The 24310-nt window shown below is 45.8% G+C and overlaps 2 protein-coding genes across 2 annotated transcripts in view; one reads left to right on the forward strand and one right to left on the reverse strand.

The window, feature by feature from the left end:
* Positions 1–21770, reverse strand: part of Slc1a6 (solute carrier family 1 member 6) — a 53959-nt gene extending 32189 nt beyond the window's left edge. The window contains exon 1 of the mRNA XM_047531247.1: positions 21644–21770. The gene's annotated coding sequence lies outside the window, so the exon portion shown is untranslated. The remainder of the gene's footprint in view (positions 1–21643) is intronic.
* On the forward strand, positions 14303–21830 carry Ccdc105 (coiled-coil domain containing 105). The gene is made up of 7 exons (XM_047532608.1): positions 14303–14872; positions 16027–16131; positions 19798–19996; positions 20382–20548; positions 20665–20760; positions 20855–20968; positions 21582–21830. The coding sequence occupies exons 1-7, from the start codon at positions 14303–14305 to the stop codon at positions 21828–21830; spliced, it is 1500 nt and encodes a 499-aa protein (XP_047388564.1).
* Positions 21831–24310: the final 2480 nt, after the last annotated feature.

Genomic DNA, 24310 nt, shown 5'->3' on the forward strand with positions numbered 1-24310 from the left:
TGTCTCCTTCCCTCGAGATTATGTTAACCCTTACTTTGTGCCCAACATGGTACTGAGTCAGGGAGGAAGCCTGGACCCACCCTTAGAGCGGGTCTTCACATAGTGCTGGAGACCTTCCACATGGCCTCCAGGGACACTCCAGCCATCCTCCCCTCAGTTGGCGCCCAGCTATAATGGCCCTCACGGACCATACCAACACTCTCCCTTGCCTCTGGCTTCTGGCTGGGTTCAATCCATGAGAAGCCCCTGCAGAAGTCGGAGGAATGGAGGAAAGTGGGGCTGGAGTATTTATTCCTCGGGTTCCTTTCCTGCATGCTCCAGAAGATTGTGCACGGGCAGGCTGCACTCTCCAGGGTCCACAGTGAAGATTCCCTCACCACTCCCAGGTGCCACCAGCTCCAGATGACTGCACCCATCTACCATTCCGCATCATTTCCAAAGTCCCTACCACATCTTTGTCAAACCCCCCTCAAATTCCCCAGTTTGTGCCATCCGCAGCTGAGACTTCCCTGCAGGCCAGTATTCACAAGAGTAAACAGAAAAGGTAACAGGCAATCAGAAGTAAGGTAGAAACATCCCTTGTCTTATTGAGTTGTGCTTCATTGAACTTCATAGATATTACATTTCTTACGAATCGAAGGTTTAGGGCAACCTGTGTCCTGCAAATCCATCGGCATCATTTTTCCAACACTTGGATGATCATTAGCACTGTTACCATAAAGTACCTTTAATTAAGGTAGGTACCTTGCTTTCTTAGACACAATACACACTTAAAAGACAACCGTACAGTGTAAGCCTAACTTTTATATGCACTGGGAAACAAAAAAATTCATATGAGTACTTTATTGTGACATTTGCTTTATTACAGTGGCCTGAGACCAAACCCCCAATATACGCAAGATACACCTGCACTGTCACTACAGGATACTGTTCATCCTCTAAGAAGAAGAAAATTCTGTCATTTGTAACAACATGGGTGAATTTGGAGGATATTATCCTAAATTTGATAAGCTAGACCCAGAACAACAAATACTACATGACCTCACTAACATACAGAAGCTCAAATAGTAGATCTCATAGGAATTGAGAGTAGAATGCTGTTCACTAATGGCTGGAGTGGTCAGGGGCAGGGAGAGAGTAGAAAAGGATGCAAATTTTCAGTTGGACAGGAATAAATTCAAGAGACCTATTGTACCAAGTAACTACTATAGGTCTTATATAATATGTTGTATTCTTGAAAAATGCTAAGATAATGAATGTAATAGGGCCTCTCCACCAAAATAACTATGTGAGAAAATGCATATGTTATTAGCTAGATTTGGTCGTTCCACAATGTACATACACTTCAAACATTGTGTTGTATATGATAAACATGTGCAATTTTGCCTTTCGATTTAAAAATAAATAGCAATTTTTAAATTGCAGACCTCAGCATTAATATAAATAATTGAATCATGTTACTTAAGTGTGAACAAAGATAAAACTTTGCGTTAAAAAGGAAAGAAGTTGAGTATAGTAAAAGCAGTATCCTCAGTGGTAGGCTCAGGAGTTGAGATCACCAGAAAGACATATGATTGACAGAAAAGAGAGAGGGGTAGAGGCAGAGGTTTTTTTAAAAAACTCTTCTTCATTATCAAAGTTAAGGGTGTTTATGTAGAAGAAATCTTTAAAAGCATAAGGTACAAAAACAAGCCAAAAAATTATCCAAATCTTTAATGGTGTTTTATAATCACCATTACAAATGTTGATGGGTTGTTTGCTGGAGGAGATCATGTTTCCTCGATTAAAATTAGATCTCATGCCTACATGCTACAACATGGATGAACCTTGAGGTGGTACCTGGACTCATCCAACACAGAGAAGGTGGCTGTTCATCCACTTGCATGTTGGTGGTCTTCATGGACCCATGCAAAGGACACCTTACGGAGTGTCCACTTCCCCTCACACTGAACTCTGAACTCCAGCTAGGAGCCAGGTCCACCTCCCTCTGCACCCCAGCCCAACCCTAGCCCCATACCCTCTCAGTGAATCTGACCCTGAGATGGAGGAAGAGGAGGCAGAGAAATGAGAAGAGGAGGAGCCGGATGCAAGAGAGGGGGAAGGAAGAGGAGGAAGTCACCGAGGAGGACAGTAGGCCAAGTGAAATCAGCCAGACACAAAAGAACAAACAGTAGGATTCTGCTCATTGACACTACTTGAAGATTCAAAATAAAGACAGATAGAACAGGGGTTCCCAGGGACTGCGGGGTGGAGGGAGAACAGGGAGTTGTTGATGGATGGGTAGAGGTTCGTTGGGGAAGATAGGCAGCAGTGATGTCCGTACAACAGTGCGACTGTGTTTAATGCTTTGAACTGTAGCCTTTGGAATGGTTGAAATGGTAAATCTCATGCTAAGCCTATTTTACCACAATAAAAACATTAGAATCATCACATCTGGTCAGTGTGTTATCCTGCCGATGACGGTGATGATGATGACAACGGGGACTCCTTGCACCTTGAGCAGCTGTCTACCTGACAAGATCCTGAAGGGTTCTTTGGTTCTCCATCCCCTATCTCCCCAGTGAGAAGCTCCAGAAGGCGAGGGACTGTCTCATCACCCTCTTATTCTCATTCTCAACTCTGTGCCTGACACAGAGCAGGTTTTCAGTAAATACAGTCATCCCTGGGCATCTGAAGGACTGGTTCCAGGACCCTGTAGACACCAAGACCCACAGATGCTGGAGTCCCTTATATAAAATGGCAAAGGATTTGCATGTATCTAGGTACATCCTCCCATAGACTTTGAACCATCTCCAGATGGCTTGGAATCCCTGATAGAATACAAATGATGTGAAAAACTTGTGCTGTATTGTTTAGGGAATAATAACCAGGAATAGTTCTGTGCATGATGCAATTTTTTTTGAAATATTTTCTATCCAGAGTTGGTTTAACCTGTGGATATGGAGGGCTAATCACATTTACATTAAAGCTAGCTAAGTAACCAATGCATTACCTCACACAACAGATCTCTTGAAATGCATTCCTCTTATCAGACTGTAATCATATATACTTCAACTAACATCTCCCTTTTGTCCCTTCCCACTAATCACCCAGCCCCTGGTAGCCTCCTTTCTACTCTCCACCTCTTCAAGCTCAACTGGTTTAGATTCTGCATATGATAAAGACCATGCAGCATTTATCTCTCTGTGCCTGATTTATTTCACTTAACACCCTCCAGCCTCCTCCAGGTTGTTGCAAATGACAGGATTTCATTCTTTTGTGGCTGCATAGTATTCCATTTTTAACTATGCAGGCATACCTTAGAGGGTTTGTTCTGTTTTGCTTTGGGTTTTGATTGTTCCTACCTCAAGTTGATTGAATCTGCAGATGCAGAACCCAAGGATATGGAGAGTCCATTGTATTTCAAGACACACATTCACTTTCTCAATCCATTAAGAGAGGACAGAGAATGTGCCTCTGTGATTGAGCACTTCTGTTGTAGGTGCAAGGCTCTGGGTTTGGTTACCAGCAGAGAGAATACAGACAGACGGACTAAGTTCCTTTATTCTCTGGTTTGACCCTCAAGTTCACTCCCCATTTTTCTTGCACCTGCTCTGCACTGCAGGAGACAGATCTTTGTGGACCACATTGATGGGTTCCCTGCCTCAGGAGACTTGGTAAGCTTAGCCTAAGGTGGGAAACCAGGAAATTTTAAGATGAGCTTCAGACAATCAGGAGAGAAAATGGCTGGGCATAGATAATAGGGAACTCCACATGGAGAGGGACCAGGTGTAGGTAGGGGGCCCCAGACTAAAGGGGCAGATACCATTATTAATGGAAGCACCTCCTAAGGCCACCATAACAAATGACTGCAATCTGGCTAGCTAACAGCAACGGGAATTTATTCTCATCGTTCTGGAGGCAGGAAGTAGAAAATGGGGGTGTTAGCAAGGCTGTGCTACCTCCAAAGAATCCCTGGGAGGATCCTCCTTTGCCTCTTCCAGTTTCTGGTGGTCCAGGAATTCTTGGATTCCTTGGTCTGTAGATCCTCCATCCTACACCCACTCCACTCCTCACATCCTCTGCTTATTTGTTTTGTGATTGAGAAATAAAAACTGTATGCACTCAGTCCTCCGTGTCCATGGATTTCATACCTGCAGGTTCTGCATCTGCAGATTCAATCAACCACATATTTAAAATGCTATTTTTTTTGGTGAGTACACTCAATGCTGGGTCAATTTTTATAAACTAATTAAAATAGCTAATAAGATTAAAATAAATTTTAAAAAACTTAAGCCAGGTATGGTGGTGTGTGCCTTTAGTGCTAGCTATGTAGGAGGCTGAGGCAGGAGGATCACTTGAACCCAGGAGTTCAAGACTAGCCTGAATGGCACAGTGAAACTCCATCTTGTACAACCAGAAGAATGAGATGTTATACTCCATTTATGCATGATGTGTCAAAATACATTCTATTGTCATGTATAACTAATTACAACAAATAAAAAATAAGTACATATTTAAAATAAAACACAACTAAAAATAAAACAAATTAAGATGACCATGCTAAGAGATAACAATACTAAAATATTATATTATTGCTTATATTTTGGCTGTTCTGCACTGAACACCTACAGACTTTCTTTCCTGTCATTATTCCCTGAATGATACCACATAACAACTATTTATATAGCATTTACCTGTATAAGAAATTGTAAGTCATCTAGAGATGATTGAAAATCTATGGGAGGATGTGTGTAGGTTATATGCAAAACTATGCATCTTATATAAGGGCATTCTCAAATTTTGGTATCTGAGGGATTCTTGGAGATATTCCTACACAGATATTGAGGGATAACTATATACTTATGAGACACAATACGATGTTTTGATACATGTATAACACATTGTGTGGTAACTAAGTCAAGTTATTGAAAATATGCATTACCTCACATGTCATTTTTTGTGGTGAGAACACTTAAAATCTACCCTCTTAGTCATTTTCAAGTATGCAATATATTGTCATTAACTCTACGATTTTGTTGGACAAAGTAACTTGTGAACTTGTTCCTCTAGACTAAAATTTTGAGTGCTTTCACCAACATGTCCCAGAGTCTCCCGTTTCCCCGTCGTGGTCAGCACCACTTGATTCTCTATGAGGCTGACTTTTTCAGGTTCCACATAAAGATGAAGTCAGCCGGTATCTCATCTGCCTGTGCCTGACTTGTGGCACTTAACACAACGTCCTCCAGGTTCACCCATGTTGCAAGAATGACAGGATTTTTGTTGTTGTTGTTTTTCAAGGCTGAATAGTAATCCCTTGGGTAAATGTAGCATGTCTTCTCTGCTCATTCACCCACTGATGGACATCCAGGTCACTTCCCTGTCTTGGCTACTGTGAATAACGCCACTATGAACAAGGGAGGACAGACACTTCTCAGACACCCTGATTCCATTCCTTTGTCAATCATGTCTTCCCGGGACATTCTACCTGTACATCTCTGTCCTCTCACACACATCTTGGCAAAGGAACACCAGTCATACTGGATTAGGGCTCATCCTACTCCAATATGACCTCATCTTAACTAATTACATCTGCAATGACCTTATTTCCAAATAAGGTCACATTCACAGGTGCCAGAGGGTAGGACTCCAAAATACCTTTTCAGAAGGGACAATTCAACCCACAGTGTGGGTGAAGTCTTTGTCAGTCCTGCCTCCCACCTAATCGGGGTCACCCCCCCAAAAAGGAAGACTGCTTGGAGACTGAACGGACAGAAGGGAGCACCCATGGCAGAAGTATCAGAAAGTTCTCAGTTGGTCCACATGTGGACTATGCCCTCGCATGGGAGGGTCACCATCATTAAGTCATTATACAAATAAGTATAAGGGCTGCCTTTGTGCCAGGAACTGGGCTGTGGATTCAGTCATAAGACATAAAATACCCATCAAGAAGCTGACATTCTAGAGAGAGAAGCAAGAGAATGGCAAACCTATGATTACTGAGGTTCCTTAAGGATGTAGCACATCATGATGTATGAGACTTCAGACCAGTCAGTGGAGGAAGGTCCCTTTAGAAGATAAAATTTGAGAGGAGACCTTAAAATTCAGAGGGAATAAGCCATATGGAAATTCAGGGTAAGAACATTCCAGAGAAGGAAAACATTTTGGGGTTGGTGGGGGAAAGAAACTTCAAAGCTTGTGAGATGCAAGCTTGGTGAGTATTTTAGCCCATTTGCTATTTACTATAATGAAATACCTCAGGCTGGGTACTTTATAAAGAAAAGAGGTTTATCTAGTTCACAGTTTTAGAGGGTGAAAATCCAAGATCAGGCAGCCCCTTTGACTCGGACTCTGGTAAGGGCCGCTTTGGTTGTGTGACATCATGGCAGATGGCATCATGGTGGAACAGCACATAAGAGGGAGAGGTGACATGGCAAGACAGAAAGCCAGAGAGAGAATGAGGAGGGGCCAGGCTTGCTCTTTTAAACAAGCCCCCTCTTGAAGACACTAGCTGGGTTCCACAGAACTACATTAACCCTTTCTGAAGGCAGTGCCCCAGTGACCTAATTACTTCACACTGGTCCCTGTCTTTTAAAGTCCCACCACCACCTCAACCTCATGGCACTGAGGACCAAGTCTCCAACATTTGAACCTTAGGGACAATCCATGTCTAAACCAGAAAACTGCCATGGCTGGTTCTTAACAATGCACAGACAGAGAGGGTGGCAAATTGGGAAGGAAAATGGACAGGCACCAGGTGAGAGAAACTGGAATTCAGTAGCTCAAGGTAAAAAACTTGGATGCTCTTCTAAACTTGAAGCTCACCTCACTGAACCACCCACTGGGTCTTAAAGCCACAGTCTTCCTAACCTAAAAGAAATACCCAAGTCCACTAATGGGGGTGAGATTTTCCAAGGGGAAAAAATGAGGAATAAGAAGTACATTGAAGGTGGAAACCTGTTGCATGAATTAGTTACTGCTGCATAACAGATGATCCCAAACTTAGCAGCTTACCACATACGGTTCCCCCGAGTCAGGAATATGTACATGGCTTATCTGGGTCCTCTGGCTTGGAGGTCTCTCCCCAGGCTTCAGATAACATGTCAGCTGGGGTCACTGTTTCATCTCAAGGGTAGACTGTGGAAGGCTTTGCCTCCAAGCTCACTCATACGGATGCTGGAGGATTCGGTTTCTCATGGGTTACTAGGCTGGAGGCTCAGGTCCTCACTGTCTGTTAGCCAGAGGCTGCCCTCAGTTCCTGGCCACAAGCAGATCTTCATAGGGCAGCTCACAACAAGGCGACTGACTTCCTTCAGATTGAGCAAGAAAAAGAACAACAAAGAGTGAACAAGAGAAGCCGCGATCTCTCCTAATCTCAGAACTGGCATCCCATCTCTTGTGCTGGATTCTATGGGTTTGAAGTCCCCGGGGAATAAGCCAGGCACAGAAAGACCAAGACCACATGATCTCACTCCTATGTGGAATCTGGAAGAGCCGTTCACATAGAAACAGAGACCAGAATAGAGGTTACCAGAGGATGGGGAGGTTGTGGGGAGAAAGAGATGAGAAGAGACTGGTCAACAGGGATACAAAGTCAAGATCAGAGAGGAGAAATAAGCCCTGGAGTTCGTTACACAGTCGCATGGCCAGAGTTGGCAGCTATGCGATGCATATTTCAAAATCGTTAGGAGAGGTATTTCAAATGGCCTCCACAAACACAGGGTGGTGAGTGAGTGAGACAATGGATATGCTAATCACCCAATTCTGAAGCTGCATCATATACATGTGTAGCACACTGTGCCCACAAACATGTACAATTACCGTGTGTCATTTTCTAAAAATTAAATCCATTTTATGTTTAAAAAAATGAAGCAGAATGATGGGGGAGAAAACTACCCAGGAAGTGAAGACCAGGAGCTGGGCATTGTGTGGGATCAACAGGATGGGCCATCTCACCTAAAGGACACTGTATCTGAGGCACCAGTGGCAAATGACCAGCTAGTGGAAGACAGCATAGAGGTGGAAAGAAAAGGTGTGACAGGGCACAGGGGAGGGGATTCAAGTCTCAGGGGCTCCTCCATCTCAAATGCTACTTACAGGTCAAGTGGAATGGGACCAAAAAGATCCCATGGGATTTGCCAATTGGAAAAGGACATTTGCCAGAGTCACTTCAGTGGGTTGATGGTGTTACAGACATGAGGACCTATCCTGGTCACTCACTGACCAGCACGGTCACCACCCCTGCAGGAGGTGACCAGGAAGAACCTCCCTTCACAGCCTGGGGCTTCCCACTGTCTCCTGACACCTCCACCAGGAAAGCGACCTCATTTCTCAAAGACAGGACGGATTCTAGGTCACATCCCCCTGGAACGAGAGACCAATTGATGTGATTATCTCCAAGAGAAAGGGGGGCACCTACTAAAAGTAGAACCTGGTGCCCCAGAAGGGAAGACATCGGGGAACCTAAAAAGGGGTCTCTGATAATTACCTGCCAAGATTTCAGAACGAAGGGCATCTCCATGTAATACCAAAAGAAAGAAAGAAAAGCATAGCTAGAAGTTTTAGAAGGTTCTCCTTCCTCATCTTTCCCGAAATTCATCCCAGGACAGAACTCGGTTCCCCACTTTCCGTGAGTCATTCTGTAGAACAGGGTTAGCCCCAGCAAAGACAACTGCAAGAATTTCCAAAAAGTGTCCTTTATTATAAAATCAGAGGGCTAATATGATTCCCCCATTGGCCTGAGTTTAAAATATTTAGGCTTCAGTATGTTGAGAGAAGAGAGATGTGTACAGCTATAAATGCACACACACACACACACACACACACACACACAAAGAGAGAGGCACAGGGAAATGGTTGGAATTAAATGAACATGTTTAGAATAGGAATCTCTAGACAGTACAGTTTAAAATAATTCTTATTTCCTTTATTATGTTTTTCTGTATTTTACACATTTTACAACATGTATATACATTACTATCATAGCATAAAAAGTACTTTGTTGGCTTAAGAAAGGAATTTGGGCTTGAAAAATAATGAGACATTTTCCAAGGCCTTGGGTTTATGTGGCTCCCTCCATATCTATGGAGATCAACTCTAAGACCCAGGTACCAAAATCATCAGGTGCTCAGGTTCCTTATGTAAACCGACATGGTATCTGCATAGGCCCTACCCACATCCTCCCATATACTTTAAAATCATCTCTAGATGACATAAAATACTAAATACAAGGTAGATGTCTCCTAAATAGTTGACATACTGTGTTATTTGGAAACAAAAAGGAAAAAAGTTTGTATGTGTTCAGTACAGATGAAATTTTCCCCTGGACGTTCACCTGTGACTGATTGAGTTCACAGATGTAGAATCCACAGATCACAGAGGACTGGCCGCATCATGTTTCTGCAGCCTTTTTCAAATGTCACCATATTTGATCACTGATCTCCTGACAACTCAGAACTAATCTCAGTCTTGTGCTCAAAGTTTCCTTCCGGACACCTGTCGACCCAGGAGTGACCAGTAGGCTTTCAAACCAGAGTAGAAGACAGTTCACCTGTGCCTCAAATTCAGTAACACATGTCAGGCTAGAGAAGTGTCTAAAATGGGCCCTCAAAGCCAGGAACAAGAGCTGAGTTCTAGGAGTTGATACTGAGTCAAGATCAGGGTCGGGGGTGAAATTGAGAAGTTTAGCATTGGTCTGTACCCACTTCGATGCTCAGATGAGAGCATAAGTACTGAGAGTGGGTTGAACCAATACCATGTCAAAATGGCAGAGAACGCACCCTTACCTATAGCCTAATGAATTTCACCAGAGTCATCTGGAAGAAAAAGTCCTCCTGTGTCGGCCTGGCACAAGAAAGCTAACTTAGGTGTCTCTGGGTAGGCTGGTACAACGTATTCCTGACAGAGGTGCTCGGAACAACAGGCAGCCAACTAACCCAATAAGATCTGGAGGAACCCCGACATGTTCAACAGCTGAGTGGGGATCACTCTCACATGAGCTGTCTCTGGGAAAACCCTCCCTGCACCACGTTATTCTGGAATAGCTCACTTACCTGTCCATCCAACCAAAAAAAATGAAAACTAAGCACCTGCGGGATGCTTGCCTGTGGCAGCCCTGGTGCCAGATGCTTCACTCATGCTAACTCGTGTCCATTATCCTAGCTGACAGAAGAGAAAACACAGCAGAGTGGTTAAGAGAATTGCCCAGGCTCACACAGACAGGAAGAACCAGAATTAGAATCTGAACCCAGAATAGTGACCCGACATTATCCTGACCCTCATGAAGAGGGTCTGAGCCATTGGTTCTGGCAAGTGATCACCATGCTAAACACATAAGCTTCCATCACTGAAGTTCACCTGTCTCCTCTTCCTGGGAATGGGCCTCCAGCATGGCTGACCACTGATTGTCCACTTGATTCCTCCCTGTTACTGAATGGCCCTTTGATGTTACAAAGCCAAAGTTGTTCATTCTTTCTTCATCTTTGCACCTCTCATTCATTCATCAAGAAAATGTTTATTCATTCCTTCACTCATATATGCATTTAATAAGTATCTGTTGAGTTCTTGTGACAAGCTACCATCCATGCTGAATGCTAGGTGGTGGGACATAGTGATGGATAGGAGAGGTTAGCTCACTACCACATGAACCTCACCATCTGCTGGGGAAGACAGACAAAGGGGATAAGCAAGCAACAAATATCATTTGCATGGATAAACAAGTTATGGTATATAAATAAAATGGAATATTATTCAACCATAAAAAACAATGAAGCAGTAAGGAAATTCCTCAGAAAATTTAGAATGGACCCAGCTATCCCACTCCTCAGTTTATACTCAAAGGACCAGCATACTACAGTGACATGGCCACATCAATGTTTATAGCAGCTCAATTCACAATAACTAAACTGTGGAACCAACCTAGGTGCCCTTTAACAGATGAATGAATAAAGAAAATGTGATCCATACACACAATGAAATATTACTCAGCCTTAAAGAATGAAATTATGGCATTTGCTGCTAAATGGATGGCGTTGGAGAATATCATGCTAAGCAAAATAAGCCAGTTCTAAAAAACCAAAAGCTGAATGTTTTCTCTGATATGCAGATGCTAATTCACAATAAGGGGGGTGCACTAGGGAAGAATAGAGTAACTTTAGATTAGGTAGAGGGGAGTGATGGGAGGGGAGGAGAATGGGAATAGGAAGGATAGTAGAATGAAACAGACATTATTACCTTATGCATGACCAATGTGATTCTACAACATGTACAGTCAGAAAAAGAAGAAATTATACCCCATTTATGTACTATATATCGAAGTGCATAAATGCATTCTACTGTCATGTATAACTAATTAGAACAAATTTTAAAAATGTTTAAAAAAGAATGAAGCATGGATCCATGCCACAACATGGATGAACCTTAAACACTTCATGCTAAGTTAAAGAAGCCAGACACAAAAAGCCACACATTGTATGATTCCATTTACGTGAAATATCCAGAACAGGCAAATCCACAGATGAAAATAATATTCAGGGTTATCAGGGGCTGAGGAGTGGGTGGAATGGAGTGGCTGCTAATGGGGAGAGACTTTCACGTGAAAGTGATGAAAATGTTTTAGAACTAAATAGAGGTTGTGGGCACACAGCATGAATGTACCAAAAGGCTCTGGATCATGCACTTTACCAATAAAATCATTCCTTTTACCTGTGAGCATTTATCTCAAAAAAACAAATAAAATGGACCCAGCACGTGACAGTACCATGAATTCCTTCGTCCCATGTGTCATGAACTATGCTAGGCACTTAAAATGCAAAACTTGCAAGGTTCTTGCTTTCAAGGTTTCTAGATTCATCTAGGGTACGTGGGGAGAGATTTAAAATTTAAAAGTAAACAAATAAATATATAAGACAATCTCAGATAGTGGGGAATGTTTTGAGGATATTAAATGAAATGTAAGTTTAACAGCAACCTTTGAGTAATCAAGGAAGATTTGAGAGGCAAGACCTCCCTAAAGGATGCTGTGTTGGTCTGTTTTCTGTTGCTATAACAAAATACCTGAGGTGGGTATTTTTAAGAAAAGAGGCTTATTTAATCCACAGTTTTAGAGGCTTAAAGTCCAAGGTTAGGTGGCCTCATCTGTTCAGTCTCTGGTGAAATCCTCCTTGGCTGTGTCACAACATAGCCAGAAGAGAAGAGCTACATGCAAGAGAATTCACATGGTGAGAATGATTCAGGGGTCAGGCTTGCTCTATACAACTCACTGTCTTGATAACTAATGAAGGTCTCATGAGATCTACCTTAATTCTTCCAAAACCAATGCCCCCAATGATCTAACCTAACCAAATTTCACTAAAGTTCTACCACCTCCTAACACTTCCACACTGGGAACCAAGCTTCTAGCCCATGAATCTTTGGGCAGTAAACCATATACAAACCATAGCCAATATCAAAAACCCAGATGGGTAACAGCAAGTGCAAAGGTCCCAGGGTAGGAACTAACTTATTAGAGGAATCCATAGTCAGAGAAGCCAGATTATAAACAGTTTTGTGAGTAAAGAGTTTTTAGATCTTATTCTAAATACAGTGAGATTCACTGAAGGGTTTTAAGTAAGAATGCAGTGTGGTTTAGTTTTGATAATCAGTGCAGCCTGTGGTGTGGAGAATGGATTGAAGGAAGGTGGGCAGAGGAGGGTAGGCAAGGAGACCAGGTGAGGAGGGGTGACAATGATGGAGGTGAGAGTGATAATGTTGGTGGTAACCAGTGAAAACAAAAAGATCAGACTGGGAATGAATTTTGAAGGTAGGCCAGGCAAAACTTGCTGGATTGGATGTGGATTTTTTTTTTATTGTTATTTTTTTGCAATGTCAGGGATTGAACCCAGGGCCTTGTGCCTGTAAGGCAAAGGCAAGCACTCTACCAACTGAGCTATATCCCCAATCCTGGCTGTTTAAGAAATTAAGGGAGACTCCTAAGCTTTTAACACCAGAAGCTGGGGTGGATGGTGGACCAAATATCAAGTCAAGGAACACTAGCAGAGGTGAAGATGGAGGAGAGTCAATGGAAGCTTGGTTTTGGACCTGCAAAGTTGGAGGTGCCTACAGAACACCTAAACCACTGCTCGAAGAAAATAAATATGGATGTGATGGAGAATTCCAGGGGTGGGAAGTGGCCTCGGGGTTTTTCCCAGACCCTGACCTGCTTCCTGTGAGGGAGGAATACCACAGGATGACACTTGGTGGGACACAGGGTCTTCCTCTCACAGAGAAACAGAAAGTCCAGCTGTGACTCACTTTCCCAGCTTCCCTTGCAGCTAGACTATGGCCATGTGACACAAGGTCAGCCAACTGGTGAACCCACCTTGGACCCTGGACTCTGAACAGGCAAGAAGTAGAGAACTGGCTAGAACTGGCTCAGTTGGTGGCTGCAGGAGCAGCAGCATTCCCCAGGGACAGCAGATACCACTGAGCTCACCAGGGCCAGCCCCTGCATTCCCAAGGGCCACTATTTGTTGTCATTGTTGTTGTTATTGGCTCTGATCTGACTATAAGTTTCTGTAACTTGCACTACAAATCCTGAGTGATGGGGAAAGAGAGGTTTAGTCATTGTGGTGAGGGAAGACCACTTTAAGATGGTGATATTTAAGCTGGCTTCTGAAGACTGTAAGAGAGCCAGCCATGGGAAGGATGTGGAAGGCGTATCCCCTGCAGAGGGAACAGCAAGACCTAAACTTTCAAGTGGGAATGAGCTCAGGACGTCCTCAGAGCTGGAAGAAGGGCCAAGTTGCTGGAAAGTGTTCATTCCCAAGTATTTTATTCTTTTTGACGCTATTATAAATGGAATTGTTTTCTTAATCTCACTTTTTGATTGTTCATTGCAAGTGTACAAAAATATAATTGGCATGTGTGTACCAATCTCATGTCCTTCAACTTTGCTGAACTCATTGGTACCAATAGTTTTTTCAGTGGATTCCTTATTTTGTTCATGCAATATCATGTCAACTGCAAATGGGTATAGTTTTACTTCTTTCCAAAGCCAAAAAGGAACAGATGGAGGAGAAGATTGGCTTTCTCAAGTATGCGGAATTCCAAGGCATCTCTGCTGGGCTCCAAAGAGAACCCTCCCCACTGCCCACCGCCTTTCCCCTCCCCCACTACTGGAACTCCACCTACGCTGTTGTCCCTGTAGCCATGGTGATGAGCGCTCTCCGTTCACTTACTCTACAAGCCAGAAAAGAGTTGTGTGGTTAGGGCGGGGCGGCAGCAGAGTCGCCCCTGCTCCTCTGTGTGGAAATCCCAGGTTAGGCCCGGGCATAAAACAGGGACCATGCCGGTGTTGCTACCCCCAGCTGAGCCCAGCCAGGACACGCGGGTTGGGGCCCCAGCATGGCGCGAGGCGGCACATGCCAAGTCGCGGAAAGCGCACCTTCTGACGGACCGCTGCGGGCAAGAGGCAGTGACCATGTGGCAACCCAAGGACAGCGTGCGGGACCCGCACGTGGCGCACCACCTGTGCCGCGCCGCCTACATCCAGCCATGGCGCTTCCGCGTGGAGATGCTCAAAGGAGGCGGCACTGTGGAGAAGCCACCACCAGGCGAGGGCGTCACGCTGTGGAAAGGCAAGATGAAGCCCCCGGCATGGTACGCTCGCCTGCCGTTGCCCTTGCACCGCGACGCGCGCGCCATGCAGACGGCCGAGGTGGTGCACGCGCACGCGCGCGGGGCGCGCCTCACCGCCGCCCGCCTCGGCCGCGCGCAGCACCAAATCAACGCGCAGCTGCAGCTGCTTCAGCGCCGGCGAGAGGCCACCGACCTCCGGCTCAGCGAAGTGCGCAAAGGTCTGCTTATCAACAAGCAAAGCGTCAAGCTGAGGGGCTACCGACCCAAGTCTGAGAAGGTGGGACCCTCCCCACCACCAAACCGAGTTGTAAAGGCTGAAGCTTCTGCTCCCGGATATTCAGCCTGAGAAAAACCTTCCCCTCAGAGAGAACATCTCCCGTGTCCCAACTCTAGTGAGTAAAGGCACAAGATGAGGACACCCACAGGGTGAAGGACCTAAGCCCCCAAGTCACAGGGAGTGAGACACACCAAAAGGATGGAATTCTCAGTAGTCTTCCCCCAAGACAGGGAAACTGTCCACTCCCCCAGCCAGGATGGCACCGCTGAATCAGACTCAATGAGAAAACCTTCCCAAAGAGTAAAATCTGCAACCCCCAACTCTGGCATAAAACCACCCACCCAACCCCCATGCCCAGAGAGAGAGAGACCCTCAATGCCCCAATCCCAGTGACAAACACCTCCAGCCCCAGCTGACCTGTCTCAGCCCAGATTAAACTCTCCCCAAAATGTGAAATAAAACCCAACCTTCCAGCCTCAGGAAGTGAGAACCCCTTCCTAGGATCTTCTCTGGGGAACAGTTCTGCCTACAGACTGAGACTTCAGATTCCAGCCCTGAACCAAGAGCTAAGCCCCCAGCCAGGGAGAAATGGTGAGGCGCCTAGTACCAGTTCTCCCATAATCCTCCCCCTAAAGTAAAATGCCAGACCCCTACCCACTAAAGGTGGGAAGTATCCCAACCACCCTGGAGAGAGATGAGACCTTGCTTGAGAGATGAGATTCCAACTTCTAGCCCCCAGATCCAAACAGACCCCAAAATGGCAAATCACCATCATCCATATGATGAGATCCCTCCAATTCCAGCCAGGGTTAAGGGATGAGATCATTGCTGAAGAAGGAGCCTCAGTTCCCAAGAGTGAGAACGACCCTCCTCCAACTTCAATCACCTCCATTCCAGCTCACTGGGTCCCTACTTATAAAAGGAAGACCCTCCCAACCCCAGACTTCAGAAAGTAAGAGCCCCCCCCCCAAGTAAGAGCCCCTGAAAGGATCAAGTCTTCTCAGATGGCAAGACCTCCAAAGAATGAGATTGCCCCAACTCCGTCCTCCAAGCCTGGAGTTTATGAGGCTGCCAGAGCCTCCCCCATACCAGAAGGAAGAATCACTCTTCGGCCCTCTCCTGAGGGTGAAAGCAATTCTCACCTTGTTGTCTAGATCCCTGACAAAGCCGACAGCATGCTTACATGGGAGAAAGAGGAACTGAGGGTCATGAAGAGGAAAATGGAGAAAGATATGGAAAAATCAGAGACTCTACTCAAGGTTAGGAGACTCGGGGCCAAGTTAGATGGGCTGGAGAAGGATCACTAATGGGCACACTGCTCTTGGGGTTTGTAGCAGACCTTGGGGACTGGAACAGCAGTAAATCCTTCAACTCACACTACCTGACACTCATCACATTTCCACTTGGATTTTTTTTCTTGTTTTTTTCTGTTTTTGTTTTTTGTTCATTTGTTTTAGGGTTGTTTTAGCTTTTGTTTGTTTTGCAGTGCTGGGGATGGAACTGGGGCCTTATGAATACTGAGAAAGTTATGCTTCCCAGCCTCCACATTTCCACCTTGAAAAATGGAAAAACTGAGATCCTGAGAGATTGAGTTGGGCCTCAGAATAACAACAGACACCCACCTTGTGCCAACCCAGTGCAATCATTGAACTAGCTTTTCAACTTAAAACTCTTCAGTGAAACAGAAACTATAATTCACTCATCAGAGATGGTGAAATTGAGACTCAGAGAGAGATGACCTCCTCCAAGGCACAAAGCCAGCCAGAGACTGGCCTGTAGTTCTGGGTTAGGTGTCTTGAGTCTAGCTACCTCTTTACACTCACTCAGACACCTTCTCTCCCTGTATCCTTTGCTCTTGGCAACAGGAATTTCCTTATGAGGGCACTAATAGAGGTGGGAGAGAATCCAGAGTTCAGGGAGCCTTTGGGACCAGTAAGATTAGCTGATAAACTGTGTGTGCTATCGACTCATCCATTCAACAAATATTAATCTAGGACCCTACTGTCACAGGCACTGTGCTTAGCATTGGTGACAAGGTAGTGAACAGATCAGAGCTGACCTTGCCTTGGTAGAGTTCACATTCAGGGGTGATTCAAAGAAGGGACAGGCTGGCAGTGGGGAGTAATTGTGGAGTGGGAGACTCCGAAGGTGTGGTGCTGTCCGTGGTGCTGAACTTCAATTGAGCATACCCCCTAACCACTATTATATTCCTTCAATAATGATTCCTGGAAAATCTCTCTGGGCAGTCAGAAACAGACAAGAGAAAAGATCATGATGGTGGACCCAGTATGGAAGTGTTCAAAAGGGATAGAGGAAAATAGGAAGGCAGGGAAAGACAGATGTAGATAGAAAAAAACACCCAAACACTGGAGAAGACATGGGCTGAATATTGCTGGAGAAAAATGCTCACCCCAAGCAGACTTGTTTTAACTTAAAATTATGAACTCAAATCTCAAAATTGGCACTGAGAACTTTCCCCTGGCTCTAGAAGGCTTGCCATCCCACTTTGAAAGTTATTTCATACCTCCTCTTTTTTCAAACCTCTCCCAACACCCTATTCCTTCTTCACTCTCCACTGCCCCCAAGGCATGCAAGCTGCCATAAGGAATCTTTCTCATTCCTGTCAATCCCATATAGTCTTCCCTCTGTAACTGTGGGTTTATCACCCTCAGATTCAACCAAAAGCAGGTAGAAAATTGGGGGGAGTGCATCTGGGGACTGGGGCTGTAGCTCAGTGGTAGAGCACTTGCCTAGCATGTGTGAGGCACTGGGTTCAATCCTTAGTGCCACATAAAAATAAATAAAGGCTTTCTGTGCATCTACAACTACAAAAAATTTTTAATTGCATCTGTACAAAAATTGTATCCAGACTTTTGTCTTGTCATTATTCCCTAAACAATACCATTTAACAATTATTTACATAGCATTCACATTGCTTTAGACATTATAATTAACCTAGAGATAATTTAGAGTCTGCAGGATGGTGTGCATAGGTTAAACACAAATACTACACCATTGTGTAGAAGGACTGAAGTATCTGGGGATTGGGATATAGGCAGGGGATCCTGGAATCAATCCCCTGCAGATACTGAGAGGCCAATACAATCCCACACACCTTCTCCAACATCATCAATATTTCCTTGTCTACTGGTTCATTCCCACCAGGGAACAAACAGGGAGTTATCCTTTAAAGGGTACAGATGTTTGTGATGATCAAAAATTTCTGGAAATGGACAGTAGGAACAGTTGCACAACATGTGTGTAGACTCAATGCCACTGAACTGTCCACACAAGTGCGTTAAAATGGCAAATTTTATGTTGCAGCTATTTTACAATTTTTTAAACCCCACCTCTCTTGATCCCATGTGCTGCTCTGGATAATTCCCCATTCCTCTGAACCTCTTGGTAGACAATCTGCTCTGCATGTGCTGACTCTTCACGTCCTTCAGGCAGGAATCAGATCTGGTCAGAGCATCTCCACTTGCTGACCACTGCATCCCCACATGCTGGCACACTGTCCACCACACATTAGGGGCCTGATGAACATTTGAACTAATGAATGAAAGATGTTTTAAATCCATTTTATTACTCAAGTGGATGGATGCCAAAGAGATCACACTTTTAGAGAAAGAAGCTAGACAGAACAGTCACCATGTGATTCTGTGAATCATACCTATGTGATGTGTGGCACATGTATAATGAAGTTCTAAGTTCAGCAAGGTTTTCACTAAGGGACCAGATGGTAAACACTTTCAGACTTGTGTACTATACATTCTCTGTCATAATGTGACCACTGTGAAGAAAATGACCAGAGCACGCATGAATGGGCATGTAGCCACGTTCTGAGAGAATTTTATTTACAAAAACAGGCCACCAGGCAATAGGCTGTGGTTTACCAACCCCTTGAAGAACAGGGAAAACTAAGTTAGCTTGGTAGAGCTAGAGAAGGAAGGGGCAGCAGAAAAGTGTATCGGGTTGTGGGAAGATTCTATACAGCATCTGGATGGGAGGAGGTGTTTATATGGCTGTACACATAAGCAAAAAGGCTTCTGTTTTGATGAAGTCAGGCCTCGAAATAACAATGAGCCCGGTCTTGCCAAACCATGTGTAGTCCTTTAATCAAATACTTAAAACTCTCCTGTGGGCTGGGGATGTAGCTCAGTGAGAGCATTTGCCTAGCATACACAAGGCCTGCGACTGGACCCCTGCAAAAGAAAAAAAATCAAGTTGTTCACATTATATATACATATATATGTATATATTTGCTAATTATGCTTCAGTAAAGCTAGGGTAACACTTAACTCTGTAATTTTAAGTGTTCTCACTACAAAAAAATAAGTATGAAAGGTTATGGAAAGGTTAATTAACATGATTATATATATATATAATATACAGTGATATATTTATATCACTGTATCCCATAAATATATACAGTCACTATTGGTCAATTAAAATAAAAATTTAAGTGAAAAATAAAATGAAACTTGAAGTTTCAGTAGTCAAAAGGATGAAACGAAGGATGGTGTGATGTGGGTCAAAGAGAAAATAAAAGTCTTTTTTTCATGAAATATAGACGTGTCATTTTTAAGAGATTCCATAAAGGAAATATTTCTCTGAGGAAATAAATTCAGCCAAAAAATATTTCCATAAATAAAAGCCTTCACAAGAATTTTTTTTTTTTTTAAGAGCTGGGGAAAAGCCCTGGGGGGGTATGGCCTCGTGGTAGAGCCCGTGCTTACCATGGGCAAGGCCCTGGGTTAAATTGCCATTATCAAAAAAGAAAAAGGAAAAAGAACTGGAACGGATTAATTTAGACACAAATGCTTTGCAGCCTATAGGTCTGGCGCCTCCCAGGAGGGAAATTACTTTGGGCCACCCACCCCAACCTCCCAGCTCACTCTCTGCTTTCTCCTTCCCTGACCCAGGCTCTGGCCTCCTGCCGCGATACTCTGGGCTTCTACTGCAAGGAAAGGCTCCAGGCTGTGGAACTCATGAACCAGCCGCTGGACAAAGTTCTGGAGCAGGCCGGCCGCCACTCATGGTTGGACCTTTCCCGCCCCCCGACCCCGCGCCCTCAGGGCCTGAAAACGCCTCCTCCTGACCCCATGGGCACCTTTACCCCAGGTAGGCCCCACAGGAAAGAGTCCACAACAGTGGGTACCGTGGTGCCTTTTTACTACTGATGCACCCTTTCACCCACTCAGCTGCCCCGTTCCCTGGGGAACAACAAGCTGTCTCTTGCCCAGCGCCTATTCTGGCTTAGCTTCTTCCCCTGGACACCCTCCCCACACTCAGTTATTCAGTTTCTGCTTCTCAGGGAACCAACCCAAGACGCCACTCAGGATCCTCACTAATAGCCCCTCCCCTGGACTTGCTCCCAGTCCCTTAGTAAGGTCCCTCGCCCGTGGCCCACTACCACCTGAGAATAGTGAAGAGAAAAAGATGCAGAAAGCTAGTATCTGGAAAGGAGGGCTACGCGCCCACCAGCGACTGTCCCATGCGTTGGCAGAGTGCGCCGCCGCGCTGTATGAAGCCAAGCGGTTGTTGATGGAGTCTAAGGACACCTTGGCAGAAATGGCAAAGAACGAGACGGACATTCAGAAGCAACAGCTGCAAATAAGCGACCGTGTGTGCGCCTCCCTGGCGCAGAAGATGCGCGAAACCTTGGAACTGAAGGTGCATACTACCAGCACGGCCGGGAGGTGGCAGCTGCGGTGGAGGGCGGGAGTTCCAAGGCGAGAGGAGGTGGGACCCGGAGCAAACTTGATCCTGCTTGGATTCCCCACCCCCAGGAGAGAATAAATATGACGTTAGGACTAATGAGGGGAACCATCCATCGGTGCACGAAATTCAACCAAGAGATGTACGTCACCCGCGGACTCATCAAGGTAAAGGTTTAGAGGAAAGGTCTACGGGGATAGAGACGGGGTGGGGTGCCCGGGGAGACTGAGACTCAGTGTTACACACCCCTCACTTTGGCAGGGTCCTCTGTCGAAAAGTTACCTGGCTACACGAGAGAAATTGAACAGACCTCTGGTTCTCATGCACCAGAAACACGTGGGCACCCAACTCCCGGAGGCCACGCGCCTTGCCCAGGTACGCCGCCTCTGCGTCCTCTCTTTTGCTCCACCTCGCCCCCACTAGGCGTGGCCCCATCCTGGTAAGACCTTCCTCAAGCATACCTGACCAGGTAAGACCCCCTCACCCAGGTCAGCCAGTCCTTCAACCTCTGACCACGAGGGGGCCCTTCAGTACCTACAGTTCTTTCAACCCCAGTGCACCCACCCCCAGCCTTCATAAGGCTCCCCGCTCAGCCCCGCCCTGTGCAGGCGCCTTCCTGCACGCCTTGCCCAGGTGCGTCCCCGATCCCAGGTCCGACCCTTCCCTCACTCTCCGGGTGAATTCCCTTTCTGAGTTCACCCCGCCCGGGTTTATTTTTCAGAGACACCCAGCCCAGTTCTCCCCAATCCCCGCGGCCAAATGCCCCTTCTGAGGTACAGCCCTTCTAGCTAAGCTTCTGCCCAGACTGCACCTTTCCACATGCACACCTGGCCAAGTGTGACCCCACCACCCCCGCATCCGGGGTTCGCCCCTCTTCCGTTGCGCTCCGTATACAGGCGCACCCGGTGTAGGTGTCAGCCCGCCGCACGCAGCGCCGCGCCCTCGGCTGGGCTGGCAGTCTCCCAGCACGGCCCCGCCCCCTCTGCAGGGCACTGACAAGCTGCAGCGCCACATCACGCACATGGAAAAGAACCTAAACGAGCTGCTCACCACGCGCGATAACCTCGCCTGGAGCCTCAATTGCAAGAAGATCGGGCATGATGTGGACTACAACGTGGTGCGCCTGCGTCTTCGTCAGCGGCACCCACACGTGTACTACGAGCAGGCGCAACGCCTGGTCAATGACTGGGACCCGCTCACTCCGCCGCGGAGCGAGTCCAGCTCCGCCCCCAAGTGACGCACAGGCCCCCAGCCCTGGGTGGCCTGACTGCACCGGCTGGGCCCTCGGGAGAGGAGTTTCCCAGCACCATGGCCCTCTCTCCCCTCTGACTCACTTTTCCTTCAAGCGCCTTATAGCAGAATTATAATTAAAGATATCAATTGTCATATATTAGGTACCTACTGTATGCCAATTACTTACCCTACGACACATTATAGACAGTGCATCCTGGTAATTAACAACATTCACTTGCCAAAGTGTAAGTATTCAAGTCCTGACTCCCCAGTTTTAATCTGCATGGCCTTGGGCACGTTATTGTCCCTCTGTGATCTCTCACCAACCTGTAAAATGAGGAATATTACAGTTGCCCCTTTGCTTATGGTAAGGAGAGATGAGTTCATATGTATAAGACCTGTAGCAGGGTTTCTGCACATAGCATATGGTGAGTGGACTTTTGTTATTAACAGGTCCATCTTACGGTTGGGGGAATGGACACACTGAGAGGTTAAACATCTTGCCCAAGGTCACACAGTAAGTAGTAAAGCTGGAATTCTCACCACAGACTCGAGAGCCCACATTCTAAGCAGAATTCCCCTGAGTGCTGGTCTGTATTCACTTCACAAAGAGCCCAGCCCTGAGCCAGATGCTGAGATTGTAGTTGACTCTTTTGGTTGAGGCCCCAGGGTGGCCTCCTGCAGGAAGCCTGCCCTGACTGCATCCTTTCATCCAGTCATAATTCAGTTCCTCCTGTGTATTCCCATAGCCTCTTGGACACCATCACAGAACTCTTCATATTAAGCTGTGGTTATTATCTGCCATCCCCAAAAAGATCCCAGGCTGTGATCCAGGCTGTGAACCCAGCAAAGGAGGTGTTCATTACAGCCACAAATACAGTCAGGCCTCCTTATCTGTGGATTCAACCAACCTTGAATTGAAATATTCAGAAAAAGATGTATCTGTTCTAAACACGTACAGACTTTTTCTTATCCTTATACCTGAAACAATATAACGATTATTTTTATAGCATTTACATTGTAGTGGTAGTCTAAGTCACCTAAAGGTGATCAAAAACCCATGGACGGGTTGTGTGTGGGAGGAGAATGTTGTGTGCAAACGCCACACCCTGTGATATAAGGCACTTGAGCATCTGCAAACTTTGGTATCCCCAGGGGTCCTGAAACCAAACCCCACAGATAACCAAGGACAACTAGTACCTGCTCTGTTGGTGTCTCAAGAACTAAGCCAGATGTGACGCTGCCTCACAGAGCTGGCAGTGCCCAGGGGAGAATGGCTCTCACGAATATCGGTATCTTTTTGACAAAGTCACATGGACACAGCACATTTCACAGAGAAGGAAATGACAGTCCAGAAACGTACGATCAATTTGCCCCAGATTACAAGGTCAACAGGGATAAAGCAAACTTTAAACTCTGTAACCAGTGTCCTAGGCCAGAGGCCTGACTCCTGGGGTTCCAACACACCAGGTCTGGCCATTTTCCTAAATACCAAACAGAAAGGTAATGGTGAAAAGCAGGAAAAGAACTTTCATCAGTAAAGTCATGTAGGGGAGGCATAGGGAGGTCCAGCCTCTCAGCCCTGTCTTCAAAGTGCTGACGGACAGAGAGAGAACTGGGGCAAGAGGTCTGGCCTTGGTCAAACTGTGTCATGTTGATCTTTAGTCCAGCTCTGGTTCCGCAAGGAAGCTCCAGAGAAGTCCTAGGGCTTGAGAAGGACGGTTCCCACTTGTTACTCAGGACAGTTATCCATCACCTGTGATGGTAAGGTGACTTTTCCTGCTTGGGGACATTATCATTGTGGGGTGATGGGCCTACCTCCCACTGTTCCTGGAAGGTGTCAAACAATGACTGAAGACCTCTGGTTACCACCAGGAATCTGCTGCTATAAAGGCTGACAGTCAAATGTCCCTACAAATCTTGTCTGAGTCTTGAAGAGAGACGAGATGGGTTAGATAAATTCAGGGCTAACAAACCTTGTGTTACTCATTTTTAGATGAGCACCCCTCAGATGATTAACATGCATACGTGCAGAGCCAAGCAGTGCCACAGAGTTTAAGGTAATAAAGGAGACAGGTATAAAATGAAGACATGGGGCCCACGCTTTATCCTTTTAGTTACCCATGGGACACCTGAAGGCCTAAGGAAAGAGATATTGCTTTTAGCAAAAGCAGCCTCTCTAGGTCTCTGTTACAACTCCGTGCCTTTCCCTTGCTCCCCACCATGAGCCTGGACCAGGTTTCTCACTGGGCCTCATGACAATCATGTGGAGATGAGGTAAATTATGCCATTGGACAGAGAAATTGACAGCAAAATGAGTAGGTCCAGGGCTGAAACCCACTATCTCTCTCTCAGAACCACTGAGTATCAAGGCCAACTCCCTCATCTCAAGAGGGACCCCACAGCCTGAGAGTCATGGGGGCTCCCTGTGACTCAGACTTCCACACCAGCTTCACTCCTTCAGGCACATCTTCCTAGTACCAA

This window comes from Sciurus carolinensis, chromosome 17, assembly GCF_902686445.1.
Source record: "Sciurus carolinensis chromosome 17, mSciCar1.2, whole genome shotgun sequence".
NCBI classification, from domain to species: Eukaryota; Metazoa; Chordata; class Mammalia; order Rodentia; family Sciuridae; genus Sciurus; species Sciurus carolinensis.

Excerpts from the sequence above, each read along its gene's own strand:
- Ccdc105 (XM_047532608.1), top strand. The coding sequence starts at position 14,303 with ATGCCGGTGTTGCTACCCCCAGCTGAGCCCAGCCAGGACACGCGGGTT. Across the intron at positions 14,873-16,026 it reads ACCGACCCAAGTCTGAGAAG|ATCCCTGACAAAGCCGACAG; the intron begins GTGGGACCCTCC and ends CTTGTTGTCTAG. Across the intron at positions 20,969-21,581 it reads AGGCCACGCGCCTTGCCCAG|GGCACTGACAAGCTGCAGCG; the intron begins GTACGCCGCCTC and ends CCCCCTCTGCAG.